Source organism: Serinus canaria, chromosome 21, assembly GCF_022539315.1.
Source record: "Serinus canaria isolate serCan28SL12 chromosome 21, serCan2020, whole genome shotgun sequence".
In the NCBI taxonomy this organism is placed as follows: Eukaryota; Metazoa; Chordata; class Aves; order Passeriformes; family Fringillidae; genus Serinus; species Serinus canaria.
Window position 1 is genome coordinate 1,088,450 of NC_066334.1, and position 15,488 is coordinate 1,103,937.

Sequence of the window (15,488 nt, forward strand, 5' to 3'; positions counted from 1 at the left end):
GAAATCCAGGGGAGAGCAGGGATGGATCTTAAAATTGTGGAATTGGTGGGGGGGGAAGCTCTCAAGAGACCATTGAGGCCAGTTGTTCCCCCAGCACTGCCAAGGGCACCACTAACCCATGTCCCCAAATGCTACATCCACACAGCTTTTAAATCTCTCCAAGGAAGGCAATGCCATCCTTGCCCTGAGCCAGGGCTGAACAGCCCTTTGCATTGAGAAATTTTCCCTAATATCCAATCTAAATGTCCTCTGGCACAAATGGAGGCTGTTTCCTCTTGTCCTCTCACTTGTCACCTGGGAGGAAAGACCAACCCCCCACCTGGATCCACTCTTCTGTCAGCTCTCAGAAAAGGGACCAGAATTCCCATTACGAGGGAAGACAGATTCAAGGCAGTCAGGTACATGAACACCACAAGCAGATGGAAAGTCTGAATGATGTGAAATCCAACTGATTTGGTACTTCTGTGAGTCAGGCTTTTTTTCTCCAAACACATTAAATTGTGGTTTTTCCCACTGTATTTCAAGACTTGCAGCAAAGAATTAATTGTGGTTACAAAATGTGGATTAATTAAGAACCCTGGGGAGCTGGAAAGGCAAAGAAAGGTTGCCAGTATATCATTGCTCCTTTGTTTCACTTGTTCCCAGTGAGCAGTGCCACCTCCCCAAGGGCAGGATCAGAGGAACAAGAGCTCAGAGCAGAACTCAGCTTCAGGCAGCTGCTTGGAGGAGCTGGGAGAGACCCCCCTCCCCTCAGGGCAACATGCAGGGCCTTATGGAAACAATTCCATCTGTCTGTTAGGCTGTGAGGTCACAGGGATGGCTTCTACAGCCCTGGAATAATCAGTGGCTTCATCTTCTGTGCTCCTCATTGCTGTTGATTTGGGAGCTCCAAGAATCCCACATTAAATACATATTCAATATGTTTTTCCCTTTGGGACACAAGTAGAGGGTGCTGGCAGTGTCACTGTGTTAGAAGAGAGGAAGAAACTGAAAAAGCTTTTCCAAAAGAAAAGCGCAAAGGAGACATCAATAACTTGCAGTTTGTTTTTGCTTTGTGGCTGACAGACCTCAAAGGCTGCTGTCCTTCCTCGCTTCAGCACACACACACTGCTCGAGCTGGATGTGCTTTGTGGGAGCCTGGGGATGCTCAGCTCCTTCTAAAAGCAGAGAGAACCATCTTACAGGACTCATATTTCATAAGGCTGGCACCCAAATTCCTAAATTTCCACAACTGGGAACAAGCAGAGAGCCACAATTTCCTGCAGATCTACAGGAGGGATTTTCCCATTCCCCCTTGGTGCCTGGAACACGGTGTATTCTTCCACTGGGGATCTCCACATTATCTGTGGAGGGTGTAGAGTGCTCACAGCCCCAGCTACCCTGGGCAGGGCTGAATTCCTGGGAATGCAACTTCTCCTTCAGTTCCAGAAGAGCTGAGGGGACCAGTGCCACGTTTGAGTGACTCACAGGTGGTCTGTATTTCCATCAAACACAGTCCAACAGAGGAAATTCACTGTTCCTTTGCAGAGCCAGCAAAGCCGTGATGCCAGCACATCTTTCTCCCATGGAATATAACAACTGCCATCACAAATCACCTTTGACCGATATTCTATTCCCCCTTAGAGCACTTTGCATGTGGAAATGGGACAGTTCCTGCAAGTGCAGGCGTTGCACCCCCTGTTCTTTCCTGGTTTGCAGTGGGCAGGTCTGTAGCTGTTGGCTTTGCAAACAGCTTTCCCCATCCCAGCCCTTCATGGAGCAAAGCAGTGGGAGTTTTCCCAAAGTACTGTTCAGCTGGATTTTTCAGGAGTGGCCACACAGAGCCCAGGCAGGTGAATTAAGGATAGAAAATTCAGCTTTTAATTTCCTGTCTCCTGCTGGAACACAAACACTGATTCTGAATTATTTCTCTGTTCCCTTTGAGCTCCCATTCTGACCTTCTCAGCTAACATGGAAACAAAATCCCAGTGCACCAGCCAATTAGAAGTGTTAATCAGGGGGAAGGCTGACTTTGCAGACACCTTGTGCACATCATGTGTTTGAGATGCTGCAATTAGAGCAGCTGAATTATTGATAGGAGCTGAATGTCATTGAAATACCATGAAGGTGTCACTGTCCTGGTGACACTGAGGGAAGGGGAGGGCTTAAACTTACTGCAAATCCCCATGAGGTGGATTTATAAGATATCACATTGCTGAGGAGAGACATGGCACTGCTCCACACCTCTTGGAATTTTCCAGATGCCCAAGACTTCTTGCCCAGACACATTATTGCCATCAGCTCATGAGGGATGAGTCAGAACAGGTCATTGTCCCCAAAATCAGCAAAAACTCCTTCAGTTAATCTCAGGTGACCTTGTTTTGCTGGGTTGGGCTGAGAACCTGGTATGAAAGCAGCAGAGATGATAATGTTTGCCAAATCTTGTGTATTCCTGGAGCAAGATGGGGACAGGAAGGGTGACAACCCCTTTGGGTGTTGCAGGAGTCACCCTCTGCTTCAGGCTGGTCCTGATACATCCCTCTGGGTATGGACACCAAACCTTATCTCAATGTTCTTGTGTGGAATCCTGAAGAATTTTCCATAATCCTGGTGTGATCAATATGTCCAGTATTTTGGGTCACTAGTGGCCTGCTGTGGTTTCTAATGGCAGACACTGGATCCCCAAAGCTCTTTCTAGGAACACTCCAATTCAGTGTATCCATCCAGTCTTTATTTTTGGGATCTTTTGTGCTCCATGGCCCAAGATGTTATGTCCAAATTATTTCCCAGTGATAATTATATGCACATTATATGCATTTATACTGGATCTTTTAAAACACCCTTTAAACCATTGAATTTAAATAATTTCCACTTGGATTAGCACCAAAAAAATGAGTATTTAATTGTAGCTACCTTATTAACGAATGGGGAGAGCATCAACAAAAAATAGTCAACAGCAGCTCCACAAACAGCTGAAAAATCAATGGAAGAGCTGTTTCCTTCAGGGGGATGGCTTGGAGTGCATTACTGGCAACAGAGGGACATTTGTCAAGGCACATTTCCCTTGAAACTCTTTCAAGGACTCTTTTACTAATTCAGAATATTAATTCCCAGTTTTGTGCTGCCTGTTGTCACTAATGTACAGCTGCTCTCAATTTGTTCCTTAGACCTTCAGAACTTGATTCCTCCATTTGCTTCCTGTGTTTTCTTGTTATATTCTGTATTTTACTCTTCTCTGTCTTCCTCTTGGAATTACTGAAGGTAAATTGAGCATAATGCTGTCAGAGATCTTCAGCAATGGATGGATCCAGCAAAAGCCAGTGATTACACAGAATTTTCAACATTGATCACAAAGTATATCAAAGTTTGATGGCAAAAACTCTCGCCCCCTGAGGGTGTCTGAGGGGAACATCCCTCAATTACCACCCCAGAAGTGACAATGGCTGGCTCAATCTGTTGTGGCTGAAAGATGATTGCAGGGAAAAATTACAGTCTGGCCCAAAAAATATCACTGCAATGAAAGGAGAACTTTTACCAGTCAAGTGAGTTTTGGAATGAGAAGAAAAATAAGAATTGAGTGCCTTATTCTGTCCACAAGGACTGTGATTGTGCAAAGGGATGATGTGAAAGCAAAGCCTCTGAGCCTCAGCAGAATAAATCTTTATTCTCTCAATTTGGCAGAGCAGAAATGGAAACATTAAAGAGGAATAATGCAAATGGCATTGTCAGGATTTCCAAAATAAATTCAGCTCTATCAAATTTTCCTCAAATATATTTTTATTGGTTTCTCAAGGACTGCTGGTGCCCAGGATGCACCATTGCTGCAGGTGCCAAATTCAATTGATGAATTGAATAAATTTTTTAATAAATCCATTTAAATTTTAGCTTCTGAATTATTGGATATATTCACTGTCCTCACTTTGACATTGTTTCCTGAGGATCCAAACAGAAGAATTTTATTCCTATTCCTATTCTAACTACATTCAGCACAGCCTGTGTCAAGGTATGTTGAATGTTTTCTGTTTCCTGCTGTCTCTGGATTTTCCAGCTCTTCTGCCCAGGCAGCATCAGGGCTTTGCCATGAGCTGTCAGAAAACTGTGGGGAAACCCAGGACATTTTCTGCCAGGCTGAGAATTGGGATTGTTCAGCCTGGAGAAGAAAAGGCTCAGGGAGAGCTCAGAGCCCCTTCCAGAGCCTAAAGGGGCTCCCGGAAAGCTGGAGAGGGACTGGAGACAAGGGATGGAGGGACAGGACATAGGGAATGGCTTCCACTGCCAGAGGGCAGGGATGAATGGGAGATTGGAAAGAAATTCCTCCCTTTGAGGGTGGGCAGGCCCTGGCACAGGGTGCCCAGAGCAGCTGTGGCCACCCCTGGATCCCTGGCAGTGTCCAAGGCCAGGCTGGATGGGGTTTGGAGCAGCCTGGGACAGTGGAAGTTGTCCCTGCCATGGCAGGGGTGGAATTGGAGGATCTTCAAGGTCCCTTGCAGCCCAAACCACTCTGGGATTCTGTGGATGCCCTCTGTCATGCAGGATGTAGCCAGAGTCAGAAGTAAGGCTTTCCGTGACTTGTGGGAATATCTATGACCAGAGAAGCCTGCCAGCTTGTCACAGCTGACTGGATTTTGAGGGATAGCCTGGCAGAGCTTGGGAGCCCTGCAGTCCATCAGCCTGTGCCACCATTTGGGCTGTGTGGGTTCTGAGGCAGCATCCAGAACTGAGGAGTTTTTGGAAAGCAGCGACATCTGAGCTTCTTCCCTTCTGCACCTACAGCTCCCAGACCTGGCAGCTCAGTTCGGAGCAGGGCTGGACTCCAGTGCAGGACTGGACATCACATTCACTGTAGCTTTGGGAAAGAGAGAGTGAAAAATAGCAATACCCAGAGGGGCTGAGCTGGCTCTGCCCTTTGGTTTCATTCTGTGTGTGACACCCAGGGCAGGTGAAGGCTCCTGGGAGGTGAGCTGTGATTTTCCACTGAGCTCCAGAACCTTCAGCTCACTCCAGGGAATCCTGAAGGGTCCTCTCCAAGGTTGTTGCTGCTCTTGCTGAAATAAACAAGTTCTGCAGAGGTGTTTGAACTTAAGGGGATCTTTTGCTGTGGAATAAGGTTGCTCTGTGGACTTGATGGGCTTAAAACACATCAAAGCAGTGAAATTCTGAGGTGTCTGAGTGACCTGTGCATTCCTCACCACACTGCTCACCTCCACAGTGATTCCCTGTGAAACCATGGGGGGTTTGTTGAGGGGGAGGAGGAGGAAGGCCCAGCTGAGCTGCCCTGTCCACAGGGAGCAGAGGGGCGAGAGAGAGAGACACTCAGCTGAGCTCTGGCAGTTCCATAGCCCTGCAGAGCATTTTGAGCCATGTTCACTCCTGTGTTGGCTGCTTGGGATGGGTGGAGGAGCTTTAATTTGAAGGACACTGGATGGGATCTGAAGGTTCTTGACTCTGGAGTGAGCAATGAAGCATTATCTTGCTGTACCAAGCTTGTCCCTGTGACATCAGTGTTGTGACATCAGTGTTGTGACATCAGTGTTGAGATATCAGTGTTGTGACTGAGTTGTGCCTGTGGCTGAGTCAGTGGAGTGCCAGGATCCTGGGGAATGTCTCCTTTCTCCTTGCCCTTCCCCTGCCCTTGCCTTGGCAGCACCCACTCCAGACACGCCGAGTTCCTGGCAGTCAAACCAGGGAGAAGCCAGGATTCTTAATCCTCTGCATCCAACAGCAACACTGCCCTGACAGTTTAACCCTCACAACTGATTGTTCTCCAGGACTTTTTTGATAATTTTGGGTGGATTTGCACTTGAAGACCTTTCCAAATGAGTTGAATGGATGATGGATCCCCTTGGGCAAAGCCATCAGCTTTGTCCTCTGTAGATCCCCAGTGTGGCACTGGAGTCCTGCAGCAGCAGTGCCAGAGGCAGCTGGCTCATGGCTCCCAGTGAGTCAAAGCAACCATGAAATCAAGTGGTTGACTGGGATCAGTCAACCAAATATGTCTGGAGCAAGTCACCTAAACAATCTCAATAAATCCACCCCACTGCTTTCCTTAAGGAAAAATGTATTTGCTCTGGTGCCAAGCACACTTCCTTTTGTCCTAAATTCCCCCTGCACTTTGTTCTGACAAATATAAATAGAGTTCTTTATTTGCCTTTTAAGTTTTTATTGACAATGTTGTAGGTGTTCTCCTCCCATCTCCAGCACCACCTGCCCAGCAGAGGAATTCAGGCTTTCAGACTGAAGATGGAAACAGGCTTTAGTGAGCTGGAATTGCTGGGGTTTCCTGTAAGGATGGCTTTAAAGGGGCAAGGCAGTTTGTTTGCTGTTCTTTTGCTGGTGGCTCAGTGCAGCAAAGAAGAGTCCTCCCTCCTCTTCCACTTCTCAGGGGTTGCTGTGGACCAGCTTTATGGAATCCTCTCCTCTGCTATCCTAGACACAGGAATGAGTCTCCTTGGAAGATATTGAACAGACCTGCAAGAGGGGCAGACTCTCACGAGGTCTCAGCTTTTCTTTCAGCTGCATGAGCTCCTCAGACTGGCTCATACCCAGCATCTCTCAGGGATCATGGTGCTCAGGGAAGAGGAATTCCCTGTTGTTTTAGTGGAAGCTGCTGGATACTGAGGAGTAATGAGAATCAGTCCTTAGAGTGGCAGAGGAAATTTGTTCTCTCTGACTAATGACTCAGTAACAGAAGGCTGATCATTCCCAAGGCAGGGCAGGCAGATGGTGTGAGGGGAGAGGTTCTGAATGCAGCAAACCAAGAGCCTTCAGCCCCTGCTCCCAGTAACTCCAATTCCTTCCTGTCTCTGCCCACTTTGCCCAAGGCTGTGCTCATTCCTTCTTCTACAGCCCCCCTGAGTGAGAAGTAAAAGGGTTGTACTTTTCCAGGGGACAATGTCCACAGCTCCCAGCCCTTCCATGGTTAATTATTTTAATTAACTAATCTGTTCAAAACATCCAGAGCCCATTGAGCCATCTGGACAGATTCAAGTCACATCTTTGTATTCCTGATGTGCTGATTAAATCCTTCAGTTTGCTCCAAGCCCTCAGTGCAGCCAAATGTGCCCCTCCAAAGCTGCTTCACACAAACAGCTCAGGGGGTTGGATTTCTGGGATAAAGGTTGTCTTTAGCTTTGGGAGAGGTGTGCTGGGAACCCTGGTACTGGCACAGCACTGAATCCCACAGTGGTTTGTGTTGGGAGGGACCTTAAATCCCATCCCACCCTCTGCCATGGGCAGAGATACCTTCCACTAGCCCAGGTTGCTCCAAGCCCTGTCCAGCCTGGCCTTGGACACTGCCAGGGATGGGGCAGCTGAAGGATTGCTCTGGCACCAGGCAGGAGCAAGCAGGAGATGAGCAGACGGCCCAGGGCTGGGGTCTTTACAGAGCTCTGTGAAAAGCTCTTACCATCATCATCCCTTCCTGGGGGTGTCATCCCTGTGTCTGAGAAGCAGGAATCCTGGGACCGAGGTTATGGGTATTCCCTGCCATGAAAATTCCCTAATTACCAGCAAGGTTTGGGAACATAAAAGGCCAAGACAGCTCTCTGGCTGGGTCAGGAAGGTTTAAACTGCCAAAAGTTGGATTTATCAGAGAGACTGAAGTATCTGGGGATGCTGTTGGTACATCAAGCACGTGGGACACCTGGAATGGGGAAGGAATTTCAGCCTCTCCAGCCACATGGCCTTTAGCATCAAGAACAAGCACGTGCAGAGATTTCCTCTCCTTCTGTGCCCTGACTGGAAGGAAACTTTCCAACATCCATCTCAGAAGGGGTTATCTTGTAGTGGAATTCATTTTACAATAAAACTGTCTGGGTTTTCACACATACTGTTGACCTTTAATTGGTATATGAACCCATAACTCCTGGGCTCCCAGTTTTATACAGGGCAGGATGGATCAGTGCAGCTTCCAGCTGAGAATCTCAGCTTGGGAGTTGTGTGAGGTTTAATGACTCTGCCTTAATTTAAATAAGATAATCATGGCTTTTCCAAGGGAGCTGAGGCACCTGGAGGACACCTTTTGCAAGAGCAGACAACTGAACTAAGAGAACTCTCCTGCCTGGGTGTCTCTCCCCATGGCAGAGCTCCTCCTTTACCCTCCTGGCACCCAGGATTTGGGGAGTGGAACTCAGCCAGGCCCAGGCTTTTACACCTCTCAGAGGAAAAGTCATCCAGCACCAGAATGTGCCCCAAACACTGCAGCCACTTCAGGCTGGTTGATGGACACTTACCCAGTGGTGATTCCACTACTCCTGGAAACATTCAAAAAACGTGTGAATGTGGCAATTCAGGACATGGGTTAGTGGTGGCCTTGGCATGATGGACTTGATGACCATAAACATATTTTCCAACCTTAACAATTCCATGATTCTGTGATTTTTTCCAACCTCATTCTTTCCATCTGTCAGAGCCAAACCCAAGTCTCTTGGTGGTGGTGGCTGTTGGGATTAAAGGACTTGGCTGAGCTGGATTCCTCTGGGTTCCCCCCTCACAGGATTCTTGTTCCCTGCAGGTAAACGGCCACCTGGACTACATGAAGCAGATGGACACGATCCTAAAAGCCGTGGGCATTAAAACCAAGGGATGCCAGCTGGAAGGGAAGGGCAGTGGCAGTCTTTTTTCCCCTCAAGCCAAATCCCAGCGGGCAGCTGGCAGTGAGGCTCGGAGAAAGGAAAACACCAGGAAAGAGGAGGATGAGGCTGGGAGTGAGGCTCTCGCAGCTGGCTGTGCTCACCGACAGAATTCCTCCAGCTCTGCCCTGGGAGAGCCCTCGCCTCCCTGCCCAGACTGCTCACACAGCGCAGACAGCAAGAAGCAGGCAGTGGGGAAGGGAGCAAATTAGGGCAGAGCTGCTCAGCCAGCACAAAAACCGCTGTCAGCACATCCGTGGCACTGGGATTCCCAGAGGATGGAGCTCGCGGAGCTGCAGATGCAGTTTCCAGCCCCTCCGGAGAAAAGTGCGGCACTGGCGTGGCGCTGGATCAAAGTGTGTGGAGCCGCCCACGACACCGCCCCGAGGCGAGAGAGGGCTGATTCCTGCCGGGATCTGCTCTGCTCCTCAGGAATCCATGACAGATCCCATCCAAATCTTTGCAGGAAGCAGCTGCACCCCTCGGCACAGTGTCCCTGCTGTGACTGGGGGAAGCAGGTGGCTCTGAGGGGATTTTAAACATTTCACAGAGAAGGGTTCATTATAGGAAATTAAAACCATTTCTCCACTGGAGATGAGTTTAGAGGATCTCAGGTGTGTTCCAGGCTCTGCCTGCCCCACTCTGGACAGATCTGGATCTGCTCCCCAGCTGTGCTGACCAGGAGGGGAAAGGCTCAGGCTGCCAGGCTTCCTTCCCTGCCTGCTGCAGGTTTGCTGTCAGGGCTCGGGCACTTTCCCATCTCCAAGAGAGTTTCCCTGTCTCCAGGCTGAGATTGGTGGGTGTTGGAGGCCCTGTTCCTGTTAGATACGTTTGGGACCCTGGGGGAAAGCAGTGGGAAAACCGAGGGGGTTTTGGATGGTTTATGAAAATCCCAGGTTCTCCAAGCCAGCAACCCACTGAGACTTTCCTTTCGTGTCCCACAGACATCTCCAGCCTTAAAAGCTCCATCCAGACATATTTTTAATTGGCTTAGAACAAAGCCAATACTTGGCACAGGATAAACATGGATCTGTTTGATTTCTGTCTCCTTCCATAAAAGTGAATTGGCTCCACTCTCTTCATCCCCAGTCTCAGAGCAGAGGGAAGAACCCGGCCCTACATTCCCTGCCAGCACAGCTCCAGAGCCTTGTGGGAATGATCCACATCTTCCATAAAAGCCCGTTTTCTGGCTAGTTTTGCTGCTGAGCCCAAGCAAGTGCATCAGGGAGGAGTGTGGCAGGAGGGTAAGCCCACTCTGGAGTTTTATGCTTTGCCACAAGGGAGGGTTCAAACTCTCCCACCTCCATCTGGGGAGTCCAGTTGACTCATGAGAGGGAAAATACTGGGATTGCACCTTCCAGTTGTGCTTTACACAGGGTTCTCCCCCTCCTCCTCCCCACTGACCCAACAGCCATGTTAATCCCCCCTCCCATTCCCAGCTGCCTGCAAACCTTACCTGCAGATCATTCCTCATGGAGTCAGACACAGCTGGGTTTGGGGGTGATGCTGTGACCCAGCAAAGCACCGTGGTTTGGATGCAGTGCCTGGCAATTCCTCTCCCTAAATCCAGCATCCCAGGGGGCTCAGACCTGCCCAGCTCTGACCTGGAGGGGTGCCTTCTGTGGAGATGGGAGGGACTGGCTGTGGGATCCCCCAGGGATGGGGCTGTTCAGCCAGCTGCTGTTGGTGCTGCAGGGTTGGGATGAGATTCCTCTGCTCATCTGAGGGTTTGTCCACAAACAAACACCTAATTACACAGAACTGCCTGCATGAGACAGGAAGGAATTATTGCTTTTGAATAATTGGCTTGAAGAGGTGACTCTCCCTCTCTCTCCGTCCATCTCCCGAGGCTGATTTGGTACCTAACAAACTTCCAGACTCCACAGTATCTTTTTCTGCTCCTTTTTAACTTGGGTTGTAGTCCAAGCTTGTATTTATATAAAACCATTGTGGGAAGATGTACATCTTGATCTGGGTGCTCAACACCAGCCCCAAGCTCCATCTGTGGCAAAATTGAACAGTTTGAGGTTTGAGCCTGTGCTCGGCTCTCAGTGTGTCCTGGTCACTCATCCCTAGCTCCCAAGGGATTTGTGGCACAGAAATGCTGGGTTGGTCATACAAACTCCAGTTCAGTTCTGGAACATCCATGGGCAACATGGAAAGAAAACTGAACATGGCCTCATGTGTGGCTGCTTCCTCCAGCATCATGTATCCAGGTGTGCTCTGTGTCCATTTAGGTATCAGGGAGTTCCAGGAGAACAGTCTTGGAATTGGGCAGAAGGCTTGGAGTGAAGGGTCCAGGCAGGGCACAGCAGCGAACTGCCAGCCCAAAGGCACTTGAGAAAGAATTTACTAAAATAATTTCTTTTATTGATTTTTTGAAGTGCCCAGTTGTCACATGTACTCAGTGTTCCCTCTGCTTATGGCTCTGGGGAGGGGGCTGGCATTGTCATTTGAAATACAATTTTCCTTTAGATTCTTATCTGAAGGGGGGAAAAAAGTGTATTTTCTAACTGCATCATCGAGGATGTGATGGATTGTTGGAGGGAAGTGAGATGGCCCTGTGCCAGGAGTGGGAAGCTGTTGGATGTAGCCTGTGGGAGGACCTGATCCCACTACTACTGCGAGACACACATGGAGCCACCATGAGTCGCACCCCACACCCACTGAACATCCAAAAATCAGTGTTGGACATTCTGCACCAAATTCAGCCCCCGCAGTGCAGCTCTGCGTGACAAGGCATGGCAGTGCCATGAGCTGGAGTGCACTGTGTGACAGGAACCTGAGACAGACACGACTCCAGGGAGAAGATCCAGCCCCAGCTCCAGGAAGATGTGATGTTCTGTGGGCTGAAGCAATCCCAAAACTCAGTGTTCCTGCTGAAGCAGCTCCAGACCTCTTGCCCATGAGCCACCAGACATTTTTCTACCACTCCCCCCAGTGCACTTGGAGGAGATCTGCTGAGCTCTGTGTGTGCAAAGCCAAGCCTTGGCTTGAGATTAGGGAGACACAGCGTCTGGAATCCAAAGTTCAGACTCACCAGAGATGGAAAGGCCACGGGAAGGGTTAGGGGATGGTGGTGGTGAGCACAGGAGAGATGAAAGAGAGACAAAGCAGGTTAATTCAGCAGCCACACCTGGCTTTGCACAGTTTGATCCTCCTTGTGATAGCGCCTGGGGCCACCATCCTCTCCACGAGTTGCATCGTGTGCCGGAACAGGGAACCAGGAGATGGCTTGTGGCAAATCAGCTCCCAGAGGGTTTGTGCTGGGCCTGGGGGATCCTTGCTAGCACACAGAGCTGTGTGTGCCCATTCAGGCCACGGGGGTTCCAAGCTGCAGCTCCGTGTCCGGGGGCTCCGCATCCCAGAGGCTGACGGAGCGGGTGCCGGGGCCCCGCGGTGCCGGCAGCAGCCGGGGCTCACTCCCCGGTGCCCCGGAGTCCATGGAGTCGGTCTCAGCCTGCAGGGTGAGCACGTTCTTGAGGGAGGTGGCAGCACGGGGCCCGCTGTTGGAATTCCTCATGGACAGGGAGATGGCGCTGGGCCGGGGCTCCACCGAGTGCTGGCAGCAGGGCAGGAATTTGCCCATGGCCCTCTTGAAGTCCCTCATGAAGAGCGGGTAGATGATGGGGTTCATGGTGCTGTTGCAGTAGCCCAGCCAGGTGAGCACATCAAAGAATCCGGCCGGGACACAGACACAAACTGCCTGGGGGGACACAGCAGGGATCAGCAGCCTCCCACCTCAGCCCCAACCCAGAGAGGTTTCCCAGGCACGCCAACATTCCCCTTTCAAAGGAAACCTTCAAATCCCTTTTGAAGGGTCTTTTCCTTGCTGTTGCTCCCTGGGGAATTGCATCCTTGGTCCCAGAGGTCCAGCAAGACCTTCTGGTGCCTCCAGTAGAACCCAGCTGAATTCCAAAGGGAAAACTTCTGGACACCCGACATCAAGCCCCCACAGGCTCTTACCTGAGCCACGTTGGTGACGAAGAAGGGCAGCCAGGCCACGAAGAACATGCCCAGGAGGATGCCCAGGGTCAGGCTGGCCTTCAGAGCCTTCTTGCTGTGCTTGTTGGTGAACCTCCTGCTCTCGCTGCCGGCCAGGGCCTGGCTTGGGGCATGTGGGACCTGCAGCCAGACACAGGGAGTGGTGGGCAGCTCTCCCTGGCACCAGCACTGGCCTTTGCTCAAGAAAAGTGGCATTTGCTGCTCCAGATCCTGCAAAAGCCCTGCCAGTAATTCCCTTCTCTGAGGGGCAGGAGCTGGGCCCTGAAGCACAAATTAGGAAGGGGAAGCAATAGAAACCCTCAACACTGAGAGTATGATTTTATTTACTGTAAAATAGCATGTTTGTCATTAGGCTGCTCTTTAGAGAAAAACCCAGCTCAGTCCATGTGAGGATAAAGCCTGACCTAAACAGGCAGCTCCAGCTGCTGATTACAGCAGCAAACTAATTATGGTTTTAAAAGGAGGACATGAAACATTTCAGCCTCCAAACACCATAACCCAGCCCTCCGTCCCCTCCTGCAATCTAAAATTAAGTGATTATCTCAGCCCTCCCCTGTAATTAAATGATGCCCTGTTGGAACTCAGCTTCTGGCCCAAAAAGAGTACAAAAATCTCTAAAATTAGATGAAGATGAAAAAGGTTAAAAGATGAATCTGAGGGTTCCTGGCTGACACCTTGTTCCTCAGCCAGTTTGGGTCTTCAAGGAGCCTTTTGGGCCTCAGCTGAATGACAAGGGGATGGATGCTGCTCTTGCATGGCACAGCAAAGCTGTGAACATCCCCTGACTCTGTGGAGTCCAAAAACCTGGCATCCTACAAGAAAATAAACACTTTATGATATTGTGTGTTTATTCTTTAATTCTCTTTTTCCTTTTGACCGTCTGGTGCAGCTTATCACGTGTGGGAGAGCTGGCCAGAGTCCTGGCTCTGCTCTTGGAGAGAATAAACTCAATCAAGGTATTTAAAAGCAATTAAGTTTGCCTTTTCCTGTAGGATATGAGGTCAATAAAGCCTATTACAGGGAATTAAAGCTGTTAGATTTAGTGGCAATTACCTTCTCCTGGAGAAATACAAACAAGTGCAGCCACGTTTCTGTTATAAAACCCACACACTCCGGTTCCACCGGCAAGCACACGAGGAGGGGTTTGGCAGCTCCTGTTACAGAGCAGGTAACAAAAATAGAAGCTTCTGTTCAAAATAAGGTGCTCTTGGGAATCTGGCAATTGCTATTAGTTAAAATCCTTCTCCCCCGTATGTCTCACACCCACCAAGGCCAAGATTTATGAGTGGAAAGTCAGATAAGATTAAACCCCTCGGGGATGATGCCAGCCAGGAGAGGGGGAAACTGCGTTTATTTTGCACTGCTGAGCATTTTTGCCTGAATCTTATTTATTTCTCTGCTTCTGCTCACGCTGTTTCTGTGCTCATGAGCAGCTTCAGAGCTCTCCATTGCTGGGACAAGGCACTGGGCACCTCAGAGGATGTCAGGGAGGTGGATGTTGCCTGAAATCTCCCTCCCTGCAGTTGTCAAAGCTGGCTCCAGCCCCGAGGCCATCCAGGAGGCAGAAACAGCCCAGGCACCCAAACTATGGGGTCTGCCAGAGCAACGTCCCTCTGGGCGCCTTACCTGTGGCGTGGCCTCACCAGCGGCGGCCACGTTGGAGGCCAGGGAGGCCACCTGCACGGCCTGCTTGCGCGCCGCCAGCAGGATGCGGCAGTAGGTGAAGGAGATGGCAGCGGAGGGCAGGAAGAAGGTGAGGCAGGAGGCCACCAGGGCGTAGGGCAGACTGACCAGCAGCCGGCACTGCTCCTCGTCCCCCCGGTCGGTGACGTTCAGGGGCCGCGCCTCGAACTCCAGCTCATGCCACCCCATCTTGATGGGCAGGAAGGAGGCCAGCGCGGCCAAGGTCCAGGCGGCCAGGACGAGCACCAGCGCCCTGCAGGACGTCATGCGCAGCTTGTACCTGAGTGGGGATGTGATGAGCAGGTACCGGTCCAGGCTGATGATGCACAGGTTGAGGATGGAGGCGCTGCAGCACATGACGTCGAAGGAGGCCCAGAGGGAGCAGAAGTCCCCCCGCAGCACCCAGTGGCCATAGAGCTGGTTGAGCATGGCCGGCGGCATCACCACCAGCCCCACCATCAGGTCCGACATGAAGAGGGACACCAGGAAGTAGTTGGAGGTGTTGCGGAGGGAGCGCTGGGTGACGATGAGGAGGATGAGGAGGAAGTTGCCCGCCGTGGTCAGCAGGATGATGAAGCAGAGGAAGGCGGCCACCCAGCTGCTGCCCACGAGCAGGGAGTGCTCCCCCAGCACGCTGGCATTGGGGGCCCCCAGGTCCCCCTCCATGAGGAGCCGGGGGCAGGGCTGGCTCTGGGCTGGGCACCTTCTCCAGCGTGGCCCGTGCTATGTGATCATCACCGGGGTTGGGGAAGGAGAATCATCTCTCTCCACTCTGTGTCTGTCCTCCCTTCTCCTCTCCTCCTCCTCTCCCTCTCTTCCCCCACTGGCTCTCTTCACTGGCACTCAGGGCAGGGTGGCATTCCCAGGAGCTGATCAGCAGGACCAAGGTTCCCTCCCCATTACTCACAGCAGTTCCTGTAAATCCCCCTGCTCTGGGATGTCCCTGGATGCTACTTCTGGATGCTGGGGACGAGCTGGAAGGCAGAGTTCCCAAGACGCCAGGGATGGCAGGATGCTCTGGATACCCTGATGCTCTGGATGCACTGGACCAAAGAATAAGACAACACCGAGATGCTCTGGATGCTCTGCACTTCAGATGCTGGGGATGCTCTGCATCCCAGGATATTCCAGATGCCAGGGCTGCTCTGTACCCAGGATACCCTGGATGTTGGGGATGCTCTGGACTCCGGG

General features: G+C 50.9%; 2 protein-coding genes across 4 annotated transcripts in view; one reads left to right on the forward strand and one right to left on the reverse strand.

Annotated features, from left to right (window-relative positions):
* The window catches only part of TMCO4 (transmembrane and coiled-coil domains 4), a 37,770-nt gene extending 28,553 nt beyond the window's left edge, over positions 1-9,217 (forward strand). For 2 of the 3 annotated variants that reach the window (XM_009099600.4, XM_050982615.1), the window contains exon 14: positions 8,492-9,217. In XM_009099600.4, coding sequence (XP_009097848.2) covers positions 8,492-8,821 — 330 coding nt within the window. In that variant the 3' untranslated portion in view covers positions 8,822-9,217. Of the gene's footprint in view, positions 1-6,156; positions 7,904-8,491 lie in introns of those variants that run through there. The other variant, XM_050982616.1, reaches the window with a different exon arrangement.
* Positions 9,218-9,780: 563 nt separating this feature from the next.
* On the reverse strand, positions 9,781-14,963 carry HTR6 (5-hydroxytryptamine receptor 6). Its single transcript, XM_009099618.4, has 3 exons — positions 14,241-14,963; positions 12,576-12,734; positions 9,781-12,315 (listed from the first exon to the last, which is right to left on the reverse strand). The coding sequence occupies exons 1-3, from the start codon at positions 14,961-14,963 to the stop codon at positions 11,923-11,925; spliced, it is 1,275 nt and encodes a 424-aa protein (XP_009097866.1). The 3' UTR covers positions 9,781-11,922.
* Between the last annotated feature and the right edge of the window lie 525 nt (positions 14,964-15,488).